This window comes from Rhamphochromis sp. 'chilingali' (assembly GCF_963969265.1).
Source record: "Rhamphochromis sp. 'chilingali' genome assembly, chromosome: 17".
Lineage (NCBI taxonomy): Eukaryota > Metazoa > Chordata > Actinopteri > Cichliformes > Cichlidae > Rhamphochromis > Rhamphochromis sp. 'chilingali'.
Window position 1 is genome coordinate 22,626,491 of NC_137944.1, and position 17,771 is coordinate 22,644,261.

Consider the following 17,771-nt stretch of genomic DNA (forward strand, 5'->3'; position numbering starts at 1 on the left):
AATGGGGTCATTAGCTGTTTTACCCTTCAAGGCAGCACAGAGTGGCTGCAGCAGGTGCGCAGCTCTGGGGGAAAAGTGGTTGTAGAAATTGACCATCCCTGAGAACTCCTGCAGCGCTTTAACCGACGTGGGACGTGGAAAAGCCGAAACGGCCCGGACCTTGTCTGGCAACGGAACCACACCGTCAGCGGAAATGCAGTGGCCCATGAAATCCAGAACCGGCAACTCAAACTGGCACTTGGAAGGGTTGACGATCAGGCCGTGATCGTGGAAAGTGCAGGTAGCCAAGAAAATACGATCCACTTCCTCAACCAGGGAGCGATAATCCTTCACGCCCAGAAGCGGAGAGTTGGTGAGGCCGGTTCTCACGGCCACTGGCAGCTGTCGGAGGAAGATGTGGGCGAAGAGCAATCCCCCGTCGTCCGGTCCGAGAAAAGATAGCATGTGCTGCATCAGTTCGAGAGCCGTACTGCCACCCAGGCCTGAGAGGGAGAGGAGCTTCTCGGCTCTCTCTGCGTCGGAGAGGGCATAGCGCCGAAGAAACAGCTCCTTAAGGGCGGCGTATTTCCCTTGGGTGGGTGGGTGCCGGAGGAGAGTCATCACACGACGGGTGGCTAGCAGGTCGAGAGGCCACCACATGGTGATATTTCGTGAATACTTTTCTCTCCAAAACACAGCAACAACACTTCCTGAGAACTGGGTGTGAGTGGAGCCCTCCAGTGGTCCACCACAGTGTATGCTTTTGCTTCCCTGCAAGTAAAACAAACGCAGTAAAGCCTGCTGCTCTGTGTGTCTCACGTCTGCACGCAGATCTGTAACGGCAGCAGAAACATGACTGTTAATAACAAAATTTGTGCCTTGCTGCATGCACACTACAGAAGTGATGTACAACAGACAGATTGCACTAAACACAGACGATATCACAAAATTACACATCTGCTGACATATAACCAGCAAGTATCTGCTTCTTTTTCGTCCTATTAAAATGTCACTCATTCAAAGGGAAGTGTTAACAGCAGACTCAGACCATGGGGTAATAAAGAGGAAACTATTCAGCAGAGACAGAAACCACACATCAACTGCCTGTAAAAGACGAACATGGCCAGCAAATACAAGCGACTCGGCAAGTACATTTAAAAAGAGCAATCTATAATATTAGTGTTAATTAAACAGTAATAGAACTCAACACTCACTTTATCTTTCTCAGGTTTTATCTTTATTTGATCTATTCCTCTCACTGGTTTCCTTTGTTTTTACAATAGTTGACGTTTTTGTGTAGTTGTTATTGTAAAGCAGATTGTACAATATGATCTAAATACATGAGCACAATGACCGACGTAAACATTAATCGACCAATGGTTAAAAAAATCCTTGATGGGAGCAGTTTGTGGATGACACGAGAAGTAAACACAATTTTAACACTTTTGACAGAAAAACAAAGGGCAGGTTTCGGTTTTTGTAGCTTCTTCTGTTTTCTTGTTTGTGGCTTTTGTTTCATTGATTGACATACCCACAACCACTGTGCAGCAGTCACACACTGTTCTTTACATTAAACCCAATACAGTGCAGCAAACTAACCTGTTTATCCTGCACAAACCTGCAGAGGATTCTCATGCAGAGACAAACATACAAAAAAATCTGAAGGAGCTCAAACACTTTTTCACACTGTTTATTTGGTTTTACTGATGTTAACACAGTTGCTGATGTTAAAATTTGCTAATTTCTTTAAACAGAGTCAGGAGAACCACAAAAGAAGAATACAAAAGAGAAACCAGAGCTCAGGATGGTGCTTGTTGGAAAAACTGGATCTGGAAAAAGTGCATCAGGAAACACCATCTTAGGAAGAAAGAGTGCTTTTGAATCTAGATCATCTTCAAGCTCGATAACTTCAGTGTGTCAGAAGGAAACAGGAGAGTTTGAAGGTCAAAAACTGGCTGTGGTCGATACTCCCGGTCTGTTTGATAATGTTAAAACTGAAGAGGAAATGAAGACAGAGATCAGGAGAATCATCTCCTTTGCTGCTCCTGGTCCTCATGTGTTCCTGGTTGTGATCTGTGTGGCCAGATTTACAGACGAACAACGAGAAACAGTGAGAATCCTTCAGCAGATGTTTGGAGTACACTTAGCAGACTACACCATGGCCTTGTTCACATGTGGAGATAACCTGGAGCATGATGGAGTCACCATAGAACAATTCATCAGGGAAAATCTAGCTCTCCAAGACTTCATCCATCAGTGTGGAGGAGGATATCATGTTTTTAACAACCGAGATGATGACAATCCCTCTCAGGTCAGAGAGCTGCTGAGGAAGATCAACACTATGGTTCAGGGAAACGAACAAAGCTGCTACACCAATGAGATGTTCGAAGAGGCTAAGGAGTCCATGAGAAAAGCTGAAAAAGACTTCAGGATTGTTGTTGTTGGGAAAACTGGAGCTGGGAAGAGTTCATCGGGAAACACCATCCTGGGAGGAAAAGCCTTTAAAACAGCATCAGCTTCATCCCCTGCCTCAGTGACGTCAGAGTGTCAGCAGGAAGCAGCTCTGTTTGATTTTCAAACCCTGGCTGTCGTTGATACTCCAGGCCTGTTTCACTCTGTGTTTACCTTAGGCCAGGTGAACACGGAGATCAATAGATGCATCTCACTGGCTGCTCCTGGTCCTCATGTGTTCCTGGTTGTGATCCAGCCAAACATATTTATAGATGAAGAACAAAAAACCCTGAGAATCCTTCAGGAGGTGTTTGGAGATGAAGCCGTTCGTTACTTCTTAAAACAGAATAATTGCTACGATGCCTTCCAGTCAGGTTTTAGACAGAACCACAGCACTGAAACCGCTCTGACCAAAGTGTTTAATGACATATGTCTGAACACAGACAGTGGAAAAATGTCAGTCCTAGTTTTACTGGATCTCAGTGCAGCATTTGATACAGTTGACCACAACATATTACTCAAACGACTGGAGAACTGGGCAGGTCTTTCAGGAACTGTACTAAACTGGTTTAAAACATACTTAGAAAACAGGAAATACTTTGTATCAATAGGTAACTTCACATCCGAGCAGACAAGTATCACATGTGGAGTTCCCCAAGGTTCCATCTTGGGACCCCTTCTGTTTAACATTTACATGCTCCCACTGGCACAGATTATAAAGAACAACAAAATAAACTACCACAGCTATGCAGATGACACACAAATATATATCACAATGTCACCAGGAGACCGAGGCCCTGTACAGGCTCTTGGTAAATGCATTGAGGAAATCAATGACTGGTTGTGCCACAATTTTCTCCAACTAAACAAAAACAAAACTGAAGTAATAGTCTTTGGCGCCAAAGAAAAACGATTACAGGTCACCAGAGAACTTCAATCTATACATCTAAAAACCACAAACCAGGCGAGAAATTTGGGTGTAGTGATGGATGCAGACCTAAACTTAGAAAAACACATTAAGACAATAACAAAGTCAGCTTACTATCACCTCAAGAATATTTCAAGGATAAAAGATCTGATGTCTCAACAGGACCTGGAAAAACTAGTCCATGCATTCATTTTTAGTAGGCTTGATTACTGTAACAGCATCTTTACAGGTCTACCTAAAAAATCAGTCAGACAACTACAGCTCATTCAGAACTCTGCTGCTCGAGTCCTCACTAAGACCAAAAAAGTGGACCACATCAGTCCAGCTCTGAGGTCTTTACACTGGCTGCCTGTCCGTCAGAGGATAGACTTTAAAGTTCTGATGCTGGCCTATAAAGCTCTGAATGGTTTAGGTCCAAAATACATCAGTGACCTCCTGACCCAGTATGAACCTTCCAGATCCCTCAGGTCATCTGGATCCGGTCTTTTATCAGTTCCCAGAGTTAGAACCAGACACGGAGAAGCTGCATTCAGCTTTTATGCTCCTTATATCTGGAACAAACTCCCAGAAAGCCTCAGATCAGCTGAAACACTCAGTTTATTTAAATCCAGGTTGAAGACTCACCTATTCTCAGCTGCATTTGAATAAAGCACCAAATCCACACTTTTAAGCTTAAATTTCAAAACTTACACTAACTACTGATCTTATCTATTTTGATTTTATATACTGTTTTGTTTGTTTGTTAAGCTTAAATTTCAAAACTTACATTAACTACTGATTTTATCTACTGTTCTGATTTTATCTGTTTTGATTTTATATACTATTTTGTTTGTTTGTTTGTTTGTTTGTTTGTTTGTTAAGTGGGTTTAGAGCTCTGGGTAGCTCCCCAACTGCGTCTAGACTGGGTCTAGAGAGTATTTTAAATTCAGGGAATTTAAAATAGAAAGTAGCTCCTCCACAGAAGGACTGGTAGCTCCCCTTACGATAAGGGTTCAGATCGCGCGAACAGGTGTGGGATTAGAGCTCTGGGTAGCTCCCCAACTGGGTCTAGACTGGGTCTAGAGAGTATTTTAAATTCAGGGAATTTAAAATAGAAAGTAGCTCGTCCACAGAAGGACTGGTAGCTCCCCTTACGATAAGGGTTCAGATCGCGCGAACAGGTGTGAAATGTGTGTGTTTAGTTAGTTTGTTTGTTTGCTTGTTTTAATCAATTTTAAATCATGCTTTTTATTTGTTTTTGTTTCTAATGTCTCTGTAAAGCACTTTGAATCACCTTGTTGTTGAATTGTGCTATACAAATAAATTTGCCTTGCCTTGCCTTGCCTTACACCATGGTGTTGTTCACACATGTAGATCTGAATGCCTCCATAGAAGAACTCATCACTAAGACTCCAGCTCTTCGTGAATTCATCCGTCAGTGTGGAGGACGATATCATGTTTTTAACAACAATAGCAGAGATCCTGCTCAGGTCAGAGAGCTGCTGGAGAAGATCAGACTAATGGTTCAGAGAAACGGAGGAAGCTACTACACCAACAAGATGTTTGAAAAGGCAGAGAGCGCTATAACCAAAGAGATGGAACAACTTCAGAAGAAAAACCCTGGGCTGATGGCCACTGAAGCAAGATATGAAGCAGAGAGAAAAAACAAGTTTATCCGGGGCAGCTGGGTTGGTGCTGTTGCTGGAGCTGCTGCTGGACTCTGTGCTGGAGCAGCTGCTGGAGTCAGTACTGCGATTGCGACCGAGCTTGCTATTGGAGCTATTGTGGGAGCTGCAGCTTGTCCAGTAGGAGTGCTGGTTGGAGCTGGACTGGGTGTGGCAGCTGGAGCTGCACTGGATCGTACTACTGCTGCTAAAGTGAGGAAGCAGGCGTGTACTACACAGTGACAAATACTCACTCAGCAGCAGCTCGTTCACATCATCAAGTCAATATCGGGCGATCGTGGCTCAAGAGTTGGGAGTTCGCCTTGTAATCAGAAGGTTGCCGGTTCGAGCCCCAGCTTGGACAGTCTCGGTCGTTGTGTCCTTGGGCAAGACACTTCATCCGTTGCCTACTGGTGGTGGTCAGAGGGCCCGGTGGCACCAGTGTCCGGCAGCCTCGCCTCTGTCAGTGCGCCCCAGGGCAGCTGTGGCTACAATGTAGCTTGCCATCACCAGTGTGTGAATGGGTGGATGACTGGTTGTGTAAAGTGCTTTGGGGTCCTTAGGGACTAGTAAAGCACTATATAAACACAGGCCATTTACCATATTCACAAGTCCTTCTCATTCTCATAAATAAGGTGAATATTGGATTAAATTAAAACGAATTATTAATTATTGATCATGTTAGTTGTTGGAGTGATATTTTTATGATTGTCATTTGTACTTAGAAACAGAGCATCAATAATGTTTAGAGGTATATAATTGATTGCATTTTGAGATATAAATTTCTGAAAATAAATACTTGATTTTCTTTCTATCATAGTTTAGACTAAGCAAATGCACCTTGTTTCCTTAGCAGAGATGTTGGAGCCTCTATTTACCCTCAGAGTGATCTGATTTAAAAATTGTAAAACAGGATCTAAAGGAGGGAGGAAGGATTCATCCAAAGGAGGGCTGCTACGTCACAAACTATTTCAGCGAGTAAACCTGTGAAATCTGTGCACAAAAGCTCACCTGTTCTGTGTCAAGATGACCACTAAACAAGACTTTACCATTAGATTCTGGCCACAGGTTTCGGGACCAGTACTAAAAGTACACTGGTTTATTGGAAGCCCCCATGGCTGGGTTATGAACTAGCAAAAATAATAGCGTATAGTAAAAGAATAAATAGTGGTAGGTAGCTTCATTACACCTTTTGATTATCACCATGGACTGCTATCAGAATACCTGGTGGTATTTTCATCCTTCTCTCAGGAAATGGCATTAACTAAGTTTGTGATATAAACTCACCCTGATTTATCTTTCCTAAAGTAACAAAGACAAGTAATGTCAGAAATCACAGAATAAAAGGGCTGACTGGACCGGTTACATATAACAAGCATAGTCATTTGTAGAACTGGACATTCACAACTGTTAACATTGGGAAAGCTTCTACATATATCGACACATTCAAATTGACTGATTGTACTTTTTTAACGCTGTGATGTGGAAAACACTAATACAATAACAGCATTTGGTCATGCTGCTGTCACTGATGCCTCAAACACATTTGACAGCTTCTAAATTAAGCTTACCAACATTATTTTATTTCTTTTTTTATTAGTCCTTTATTTATCCAGGTAAAAATCTTATTGAGATTAAAAATCTCATTTCCAAGAGAGACCTGGCAGTATTATTGTGAGTTATGACCCACATGCTAAGCGGTGCACTGCATCAAAAGTAAATCCTGTTACATCATGAAAAGAACAAAGACAAAAGAGGACAATTCAAACAAAGTACGAAAAACACTTTTATTATCAGCAGGGTGTGTAAAACCATTCATTGTGAAAGGTAATTACAGTTTAGGTTAAGTTTATGTACTGAAATGAAGGATGAGCATATATTACACCTGTCATTATGAGACACCATCAAATCACTCCAGCAGAGAGACCTCATGGAAGTATGCTCCCAGCAGCTTGACTCCCTGAATGTAGTTTGATCTGAAAATGGAGAAATGAAGCAATGACAACGGTTTATAATTTTAAAAAAAAAAAAACAAAAAACAAACTCACTTTACCTGTCATTAAGTTAAGCACAGAAATAATCTGGAGATGACAAACATGATCCTCTTCTTTTACTGCAATATTTCATCTATTTTATCAATAGTTCCTACTTGTTCCACATTTCAAAAGAAGTGAAACGGTGTGAGCTGTGACCAACCTGTTGATCTTTTCATTCTGAGAGTGAGCTCCATCATCAGAGGACCCTACAGGAAGCAGCATGACATTACGGCCTGTGGCCTCCTGGAAGGTCAGGGTGACTGGGATGCTGCCACCCTCGCGAGTCAGATCAGGCTCGACCCCGAAGACTACAGCACAACGAGGAGGAAAAACAAGGCAAAAAGCAATAACAATTTTAATAATAATAATATTTTGTTTTCACATTAAACTGGGTATAATCCTATCAGTGAAAATACATGAAAAACGTCCACAAAAATATGCATATAACAGAAAAGCTTATAAAGATATTTCATTGGTCTATGGGAGGGGCCACTGGCCCGAGAACTTATGGACTTTGCTGTATAGCTGCTGTTAACGTGTTCTAAGTTTTAGTGTTATAACAGCAGTTAGAGTTATCAGGTGTTGATTCACCATTTTTGTGTTAGTGTGTAACATTAATGCTGCTGTGTGTTCTGTGTGGCTAGTGGAGCACCGTGAGTTAGACGGCTGTGCCCGTTTACCACCTCTCACTGCTGTGGTGTGTGAATGGGCGTTCGTAATAAAAGGCTGTCCTCCCTGTAGCTTAGCATTTCGGCTAAGGCAGGAATAGCAGGTCTCTGTCTCCTCCTTGTCTGAGCTCGCCACAATATGTACAAGGCTTTTGGATAATAAATTTGCTTGTCTTTGTTTTTAATGTCCTGAAACATCTGCCCGAGGACAGGAACTGAAACATGACAAAAATATTTGATTTCTCTTAAAGAAAAAGCATTGCAATGTAAACTGTAAGAAAGTCAGTTGTATTATAGCAGGAGAAAGTGTTTTACACTTTTGTAATACAATAAACACAGAACTGATTTAGACTTTGTATCAAGATAACAGAAATGCGTGAGATTGAGTGAACTCCCTCTTTGATCTAACAGCTTTTATCATTAAGTCCTTGTACCTGTCTTCATGGCCTTTCTCCCTGCCATGTAGTGTGGGTGGTTGAAGTCTGAGACCCAGGCTTTTGCCCCGTGGCCCATGTTCACTTTCAGTTTATTGGGGCTTCCCAGTTCAGCAAACTTCTTCTGCAGATGATCGACGACCTTGAAGAGGGAAAAATAACTTAGACTTGTTGGAGCTTTTATGCAGAAACAACCTGGTGCTCACTATGAGTGCAAAGGGTTGAACTGTATTAGGTGAGGCAAAAGAAACTGACTTGATTGATTGGTTTTCCTAATTTTATGCAGGTATATTATAATTCCTGTGTATTTTATGACCTGTGACATTGGTTTTCTGTCTAAATAAAGTTACCTTCATTCAAATTAAATCACTCCACTTTTTTTTTTTTTACTTCATAATTTAATATATTCATAATATTTCTCATTTTCATACACTGCAATTTCTTTTACACACTCCTTAAAAAAAAAAAAAAAAATAAAAAAAAAAAAAACAATGCATGGCTGAGCAAATCACCTGAGCAACAAATTACCAATAAGTGGCAGAGATACAGAGCGACTTCTGCTACATTATTTAGGTGAGTGCTATATGCCATCATTGTTACCTATCACAGTGTTTACCTGCTTCTCCACATCTCTAGGGTCCATGTCAGGCACAAGGCGGATGGAAAACTTGCCGATGACCTTGCGAGGAATAACCGTCTTGGCTCCTGCTTCAGAGAAAGCCCCCTCAATACCATGAAGGGAAAGAGAAGGATATCTCCAACGGTGCATGAGGATTTGCTCCTATGGTGGAAGAAATAAAGAACAATAGGTTCAAAAAGTGTGAATGACCCAAAATTATACAGCACATTTCCACCAATGAGTGATGCGAACAACATAAATAATTTCTTTGCCTTTGTGTCATGCAGCAGCTGGTCAACCCCCACATCTTTACAGTACTCATCCAAGTCAAAGTCGATCTTCTCGTACAGCTTTTGCTCCTCTGCTGTCAGAGGCGCCACACTGTCATAGATCCCAGGAACCAAAATCTTACCCCTTTTGTCAACCAGGGAGCCTGTGCAGGAAGTCACAAACACATGATTAAAACTCTAAACTGCTGTAAAATAAGGTCGGTGAGACCAAAAATCACAATTATCAGCTTCACTTGCCCATAAGTGCGATGAGGTCGGTCATGGCCTCATGAACAGAGCCACCAAACACCCCTGAGTGCAAGTCCTTCCCACCACACTCCACCTTGAGGTTGGAATGTAAAACATTATTTTAAAATACACAGCTTGTGTCTCTCCCCACCAACAATAATCCAACAGGACTTCACCTCAAGGAAGAAATAGCAGATTCCTCTCAGACCGTAGGTGATGCAGGGTTTGTTCTTGCCCAGCCAGTAGTTGTCAGAGATGCAGACGTAGTCCACGTCTTTAAAGAAAGTGTCCTTTCTAGAAAACACAAGATCATCCAGACCCTCAGATCCAGATTCTTCCATCCCCTCGAAGCAGAATTTGATGTTGATGGGAAGGTCCTGCAACAAGAAGAGAGATGCATAAGAAAGAAAAAAATAAAAAATAAAAAAAAATCAGAAGACTACAATTTGGTCACTGGCTCAAGTTTAAATTCAGGCTCATTGTGAATTAGTTTTTTTCATTTTCTAAAGACAAAATACTTGAGTAATCTCATATTTTTAATTTGGACTCCCTGCACATGCTGACTGTTGATCTTTCATCTCCAGTCTTTGCTACGCGAGAACTTTCCTTTAACGCTTTAAAGTACAGTCCAGTACAATTCAGGAAAAAGCAAAGACGATGTGCTTCAGTTTAAACTGTTAGGTTTATATTGTTGATTGTCATTTATGCTTAGAAATATTTAACCATATATGCTTAGAGGTGTATAATCAATTGTGTAGTGATAGGATGTGTGATCCTTAGGAGTCTGCAAAGTGTTCTGAGTGTTCTGGCATTCACACCCACATCCTGGGAGCATGGGAGAGGTCTACCTTCTTTTATTGATTTGTGGTAGGATAAACGTAGCTATGTCAGTTTTAGTCTAAGTGCCTTTTGTTTAGATGAACTACTGGACTTCCAGACCAGCAGGTTTAGGGAAGTCATTTATGGGGTCACACTCTGACACCACACACACGCACGCTTACAAAACGCACAGGTAAGGTACTCTTTGTGTGTATGTAGACGTCATATGTTAATGCACCTATGTACCGTAATTGTCGGGCTATAAGCCGCTACTTTTTGCACAAGCTTTGAACCCTGCGGCTTTTAGTCAGGTGCGGCTTTTCTATGGATTGTCCATGATTTTTGTCATATCGTAAGACGATTTGTTTTGTTTGTTCCGCTGTTGTACGGCACTACGTTGCCTGGCGGAAGGATCGGGGTTCAAGAGTGGTATGTTAGTCACATGTCCGTCCGCCAGGCAACGTAGTGCCGTACGAAGTAGCGCGAAAAACAAACTTCAAAGTAGCGCTACGCATTCAGCGGGAGGCGTGGATGACGAGCGGCGATAAACTTGCGAAAAGCAAGTTATGCCCAACTCCACCGGTGGATTCTGACAGCGTGGAAAAGTGCGAAAACATCCACGATCACCAACGGATTTTGAAGGGCTGGACTGCTGCATGATGGAGAGGAGGACACCGCCACGGCCCTTCTGAGGGTGTTCGACTCTGACAACGAGGATTTCTTTGGTTTTGAAAGTGACAACGAAGGAGAGAAGCGGAGAGTGGATGACGAAGCCATCCTGAGCCTGTTTGTATCCGACACTGGAGAAGAGGACTTTGGTGGTTTTAGTGCGCAGGAAGAAGAGAAAGATGGTGGTGAATGACTGACTTTTCTTCTTGTTAAAGCCGTGTCACTGCACCTGAGCCTAAAAGGTAGTCCGAATCTATTTTTCTGGTGTGCTGTAGGTTACTGTTATGTACTACATGTGTACCCATAACTTGTTTTTCAAAATATTAATAAAAGGGGTGTGTCTCCAAACAGCCATCTCTTTCCTGACAATTCCCTTTGTGCATATTCTCTTACATATGATAAGTCAACATTGAAACACCTGCGGCTTTTAGTCAGGTGCGGCTAATGTATGTACAAAACAGGATTTTCCCCTGATTTTAGCTTGTGCGGCTAATATTCAGGTGCGCTTTGTAGTCCGGGAAATACGGTATATTCATGTAACCTCAATAAAAGAGGAGTGTTACGGGGGAGCGGACGAGAGCAACTGGGGTCAAGCGAAGGGACGGTGTTTGTCCAGTTCTCTCCCGTGCACGAGAAACATAAAGAACTTTGCCTACTCGTGTCTTGCTTTGCTGTGTAATTAAATTGTCCTTAACGTTCCAGCGAATAGGTTTATGCTACAATCCTATCATAAACATTAAGTGATTCCTGTACGACAATCCTACCCCGGGACCTTTGACCAAGACATTTACTGCTGACAGCTCTGAAGCAATCAACAAGTGATCTGCAAATCAGTGGTGTACTTTAACAGAGATAATCCATTTCTAAGAATGACGATTAATCAGTTTGGAAATGCAGCCATGTACTTAGCTGTTCCATGTTGCAAGGCTTTGTTTTTAAATCACCTTATTTCTAATTATGCACATTAATAAATCAAATACAACCTACATAACCCAAAAATACACTTCCTAATACTTATTATTACACAGGTTTTACATTTCTCACAATAAGTTTTAATAATAAAACTGAGCATGAGTCCAAACTAAGCATATAATTAATCTTATGTGTGATATGAATGACCCACATATCATTTTAGAATACAGTGCTATATAGTAGCTATTCTGCTTTATCATCACTGTACAAAAACAAAAAAAAAAACCTTAATAATATTCTAAGTAGCGGTGTACGTTTACAGATTCTGAAATAAACCATCACACCTCAATATACTCCTGTCAGTAATTTCAAGCGTTTCAAGTCACTGTTCAAACAGGGATTTTTTTTTTTTAAGAAACACTAAAATATCATATCATCTTTCAACTATCTGAACTTGAAACACCTTTTGTTGGCAGTAACTGTACCTTTCCGATCTTCTGATACGCTTCAATGCAGTTAAACCAGGCCAACACTGGACCCTTGTCATCAGTAGATCCTCGTCCATAGAGCTTACCTACAAAAATAAAACTATTTCAGTTTCAAGGTTCTAATGAGAAGATAGTGGAGTTGACAAATGACACTAAGGTTATGTTTATTACATAGTCAGCAGACGACAGTGCCCCATTTTAAGCTTGTTTAAATCATGACTAAGGTTATGTGTAGGGATGGGTACTGGTTCTGACATAAACGGTAGTAACCAGACCGAAAACCAGCGCACATTTCGGTGCTTTTTTTTCCTGAGCTGTGATACACTTCTAGCCAATCATTTTATGTTTCCGAGGATAGTAGGCGGGGCTAGGTACGTACGTTCTTTTATGCAGAGCTACAGATTAAAAATGTCCAAGGCGAAGCGGTCAAAAGTCTGGCTGTACTTCACAGCAAAATATGCAAACTCAGCAGCCTGCAACAAGTGCTTTAAGCTGATACTGTGATACTGTCAAAGGAGGTAACACCTCAAATCCGATGAAACACCTGGCGACGCATAGCGTTTTTGTTTTTTTTAAAAGCCGAGAAATGCGCCGTATTTGATGGCAGCAGCAGCCGTTCTTCTCTGCGTGAGTAGCTTAATGTTGTTTGTGTGTAATTTACGTTGAGTAGGCTAACCACGTTATTACATTAATGCATGTAAGGTGAACTAGCAAACATCATCATAGCTACATGCGGCTGTCTTCTTGGTTGATGGCAGATACTCCCTTCACCCTGGCCAAAAAGGCTAAAATGACCAAAGAAAAAGAGGGAAACAGCTAAACATGAGAGGTTTTTGGACAAAGTTTGTATTTTTTTTTCCATTGTTTAAGCACTGCTTCCAGCTAAGAGTGATACCATATATGCCCCATAGCTGCAGAAAAGGCTAACATTGTTATCTTTTTACAAAAAACCAGCAGAATATGAGAGGTTTTTGGACCAATTGTGTGTTCTCCAGTCTTTAAGCACCGGTTTGAACACCGTTTGAGCACCGGGACCGTTTCAAAAGTACCGATTTGGCACCGGTATCAGATAAAACCTAAACGATACCCATCCCTAGTTATGTGTAACAATATGAAACCCTTGTTCATGGTTTTTTTAAAAAAAGGTCTGCAGCAAGTTTTTGTAAAATGTGACATAATCAGCACTAACACAGCTGAGCAGGCAGGAATGAGACAACGGGAAGAGGATGTGGCATTTTGTGTCAGCTGACTCAAAACGCACAAGATCACGCATGCCGAGTCCAACAAACCAGAACTTTAAGGAAGCAAAAAGCTCTTTAACATTCATCCATGTCTGTTTAAATCCAGATATATGTCGTAATAATACAACACACAGAACATCTAAAGAACGCCTCACTTGAGCCATTTTGCCTTTTCACAAGCCGAGTCTGTTCCAAAAGCTTCTAATAATAACAACTTTATGGGTTCAACTTGGCCTGAGAAGACTGGCGATAAGACTGCAGCTCTAACAAAAGATGAGCTAAATAGGCTGGACTTTGGAAACATGTTGCTAGCTGTTACTGCAAGCAGAAAGCTGATTAAAGCTTGAAGAACATTCAAATATAGTTCGACCAATCTAAACACCAAAGAGAGAGTTTGATGTTATTGATGTTGTCGCGAGATGACCCCTGTCCTTGCACCACCCCTGCCATACACCACGATGAGGCCTGTTGAGATCGCCTAAGGCCAGGTGTGAATGTGGGTTGAAGCACCTGGGATCGGGTCTCAGGCCTGCACTGGAGGTGGGTGACAGCTGGTGCTGTAATCCACCACTTTTGTTCCAACGATGGTTTTTGAGCAGAGGCAAGGTGGTTTTGTGACTAATCTCCAGTCATTGTAATGACCAAGTGATTGTAATGACATGAGCCAAGGTGAGCCCTCATATCAGGTGATGACATGATCAACGCGTCTCAGGGCCATCTTGAAAGGGAATAACGCCAACTAAGGGTTAAATACCTGGGACACAACCATTTGTTTTTAGAACTGAAGGAGCCTCTTGGATGAGAGGTGAAATGCCTTTGCAAACTTAAAGGCCAACTGCCTTGTTTTTTCAAGCTCCCAAGACAATCCTGTGACTTGTTTTGTGTTACTCATCTTTGCATGTCAGACACATTCGTAGTCTACATAGTTTAGCATGGCACGCTTTCTCTTAGTTATAGTGCCATATAGCATTCTCATCTTGCACTACCTACCTGCTGACTGGATTTGTTTTCTGTAATCTGTTCATTTAAGACCACTAAAACACTCTGTCCTCATTATTTTGTTGTTTTCATAGTAATTGACCAGCTTTATTCATCTTAGAAAATTAGTTCGTCTTCTTTTAGTTTTGCCATCTATTCTATCTACAGGACAGTATGGTAGCTCATTTTTCAGTCATATTTGATATTATAACTTTGCTAAACCAAAAACTACCCGGTGTAACTTACAAACAGCTGGATACAGTAGCCTTAAAGTTTTCATTTTCATCTATTTTTACAAGCCCAAAGCGCGTTCCAGCTGACTTCAGTTACTCGCATAACTTTCCAGCTCAGAAACAGCTCCAGGGTTGTTTTGTGCAGGACGCAGGCCAAAAGTATTCTCCTCTTACCGTCTTTCTCCACCAGAGTGAAAGGCTCTGTGTCCCAGCCATCATCGATGTTTGCTGGCTGAACATCAAGGTGCCCGTAAATACACACCGTCTTCTTGGCTGGGTCTGATCCTAACTGCCCCAGAATGATAGGAGGCAGGGGGATCTCCTCTCCTGAGGGAAGCTGCATGAATAATGATTTATGGTGAAATTTAAGTAGAAAAGATAATGCAATATACAAATCATTAATGCATTAAGAAATGTAACCAGTGCAAGACCTTCTGCTTGCCAACGTCCACCAACTCCACAGTCCCTCCCAGCCTCTCGATGTCCTTGGCTGCCATCTCCATCATTTTTTTGATCTCCCCGCGCTTCTCAGGCCAAGCAGACACACTCTGGACACCCACCCACTCAGCCAGGCGCTGAGGACAATTATGAAAAAGGGATTTAAATTAAAATAGGTGTTTTAGGCACTTTCGTCATGCTCAAAAAAGAGCCACAATGAGTTATTCTTAGGACATCAGACCTTCTACAAAATTTGACTAAAGCAGCAGTTATAATATCTGGTTTTACAGTTGGCATCTACTATAGCGCCAGCTTAAGTGAATGAGTTACAATGCTGTCCAGTTTAAAGTTAGCTCAATAAATTATTAAATCAAATGACAACCATACAATGATTAAACAGCCAAGAGGTCTTACATTGAGTCCAGCATAACTATTATATTTTTCCTGAGTAATCTTACCTGCACATACAGGTCCTGGTGGTCGTCCACATACTTGAAAAGTTCTGTGAGATGAGACATTTTGTGCCAGCAATGGGATCTGAGGGTTAAACAAGCGGACTGGTGTGAGTCCACCTCTGGGTTTGTGCAATCTTATGAGAGCACAAAGACCACGCCTTCCTGCAAATTTGCTGACTGCTGCTGAATTTGCAGCTCCCATCCTGCACATTAGGTCATGAGACTTAAGCTTGTTTCACATCATAATTTCTCAGATCTACAGCTGCAGCTGATCAGCACTTTAACACCAGGCTTTCAGAACAAAACAGCAAGAAAATGTCAAGAAATGTGAGGCTCATAGTACAAAGTTACAACAACTGACGCAGTAAAGGATAATGCTCAGTTCTGTGCCTTCTGGTCCCTGCTTCTACACTTATCAGATAACCTAAAAGCCACATGCTGATGCAGTAAATTAATTAAGGTAGTTGAACTTTACTGTAAAATGCCTCACTCGCTGAGTAACTGCATTTAAAGTACTGTTTAAACTAAATGTACTTATCATAGAAAATATCATCTCATGTCTTAACAGCTTAGAGTTGTGTGGCGACCAAACATAATCGAGCTGCACAAAAGATAATAGTTTATTATTTATTAGTATTAAAACAACAGTTAGGTAGACTATGGTTGATAACATGTGTAGACGTGAAAAGATCACTAATTGTGTGAAGAAAGCCATAAACAACAATTAAACCGTTTCGTACTGAGTGAGAAACTGAAAGAAGGTCATGAAAACTTCAGCACACACGGAGGTTACTTTCCACAGGTGTGCACTGAAATTTGGACTCGCCCTTGTTGTTGCACGACCACTCCTCTAGACCATATATCTGAATATTTCCATGCAAAATAGGCACAGAGACTTAGATGTAATAGTTAATATAGTTCTTTTTTTTTTTTTTTTTTTTTTTTTTTTAAAGCGGATATAACCTTTTTCGGCTTGGTACCAGCGGGTTTTGTACAGCATGCTATGAAACACGAATAATGAGGTGGTAAAATGGCAAGTGAAGCGAAACTAAGTTGGCTAAGCTAAGCGGATGCTGGAAGGTAGGTAACGGGTCATTGCCGTTATATCTACCGTCTGGGTTAATGTGACCGAGAGCTGATCTAGCCAAATACTTTGGTCATTTATAAACTGCAAAGAGAAATATTAAAATCTACCCGTCTTGTCAAACAGACTTACTGTGTTTTTATTCCAGATCAGCTGATGTAAACATGTGACTCCGGGCCCTTCTCAGCTGACAAAGACTTCCTGTATTTGCTAACGACGGACAACTCTGAGGTCTGCAGTAAAAAAAAAAAAAAAGCAAAACAACAAAAGCTACTTGTTTTGTGGGGGGAAAAACCCAAAGCGATTCAACTCGTGGGGTAAAAACAACAACCCACCATATGAAGTGCTTCAAAGCGCAAAGAATTATGGGTCATCGGAAGCTGCTTCGTCACGGGCGTCTCATCGGGAAAAAAAAATACATTTACTTCTCAATTGTTTTCCCGTTTGTTAAAAATGACAAAAAAATAATTGTTTTTTATTTTATTTTATCTACCAACACCACATAAACATAGTTGCACATCTGTTTCTTTGCATGTTCAAGTTAACGAAATAAAGTTGAAAGAGAAAAATATTTAAGAAATGACTCCAATGTTAAGCAGTATGGCACATGGAAAAAAGCTTTCAATATTTTAAGTATAGCGGACTTTCAGTTCCTCTGGTTTGTATAAAGGACTTTACATGCATATTCATACAAATATAATATTTCTTACAAAATTATTGTTGCGGCTCTTCCAACCAACGGTCGCTGCAGGCTAAACATGAGGACACAGATGACGCGCAACAATAAACACATGAGATAGACCTCTGTACTATTTGCTCCTTTAATTCCACTGTCCACTATACAAAATCAGAACATGGGATCAAAGCATGATACAAATGCAGAGACTGCACAAGCAAACGAATGCAACTTACAAACATTACACCAATTACTATGCCAAACTACAGCCTCTGGCATAAATTAGTGCACCAAACTAAACTCAAGCTGCATGCAAAAAAAAAATAAAAAATTTGCATCAAAATGACTCAAGATGCGGTCAACAGAAGGTTTCCCCTCATGCTCACCCTACCTACCTTTCTGCTCAACATCAGGTGCAGTGAACAGGTGAGTGCAACCACATTTATCACCTAACACCCATGAGTCACGCCCCACACCCGTGCACCAATACAATGTGTGCATT

At 41.2% G+C, this 17,771-nt stretch overlaps 2 protein-coding genes across 2 annotated transcripts; one reads left to right on the forward strand and one right to left on the reverse strand.

Annotated features, from left to right (window-relative positions):
• Nucleotides 1-1,098: 1,098 nt before the first annotated feature.
• LOC308384010 (GTPase IMAP family member 8-like) lies at nucleotides 1,099-5,244 on the forward strand (the record flags this gene model as incomplete). The annotated part of the gene is made up of 3 exons (XM_080862296.1): nucleotides 1,099-1,123; nucleotides 1,734-2,759; nucleotides 4,682-5,244. 3 exons carry the CDS (start codon nucleotides 1,099-1,101, stop codon nucleotides 5,242-5,244), a joined length of 1,614 nt encoding a protein of 537 aa, XP_080718422.1.
• A 1,530-nt stretch (nucleotides 5,245-6,774) lies between these two features.
• LOC308384011 (cytosolic non-specific dipeptidase-like) lies at nucleotides 6,775-16,973 on the reverse strand. Its single transcript, XM_080862297.1, has 13 exons — nucleotides 16,929-16,973; nucleotides 16,726-16,826; nucleotides 15,513-15,591; nucleotides 15,048-15,191; nucleotides 14,791-14,953; nucleotides 12,162-12,250; nucleotides 9,453-9,653; nucleotides 9,286-9,370; nucleotides 9,031-9,191; nucleotides 8,756-8,920; nucleotides 8,140-8,281; nucleotides 7,198-7,345; nucleotides 6,775-6,977 (listed from the first exon to the last, which is right to left on the reverse strand). Exons 3-13 carry the CDS (start codon nucleotides 15,570-15,572, stop codon nucleotides 6,911-6,913), a joined length of 1,425 nt encoding a protein of 474 aa, XP_080718423.1. The 5' UTR covers nucleotides 15,573-15,591; nucleotides 16,726-16,826; nucleotides 16,929-16,973; the 3' UTR covers nucleotides 6,775-6,910.
• Between the last annotated feature and the right edge of the window lie 798 nt (nucleotides 16,974-17,771).

Coding starts and splice junctions, on each gene's coding strand:
- LOC308384011 (XM_080862297.1), bottom strand. CDS start 15,572: ATGTCTCATCTCACAGAACTTTTCAAGTATGTGGACGACCACCAGGAC. Junction 15,192..15,512: donor ACCAGGACCTGTATGTGCAG/GTAAGATTACTC, acceptor AATTGTCCTCAG/CGCCTGGCTGAGTGGGTGGG. Junction 9,192..9,285: donor CGACCTCATCGCACTTATGG/GCAAGTGAAGCT, acceptor CTTCCTGCACAG/GCTCCCTGGTTGACAAAAGG.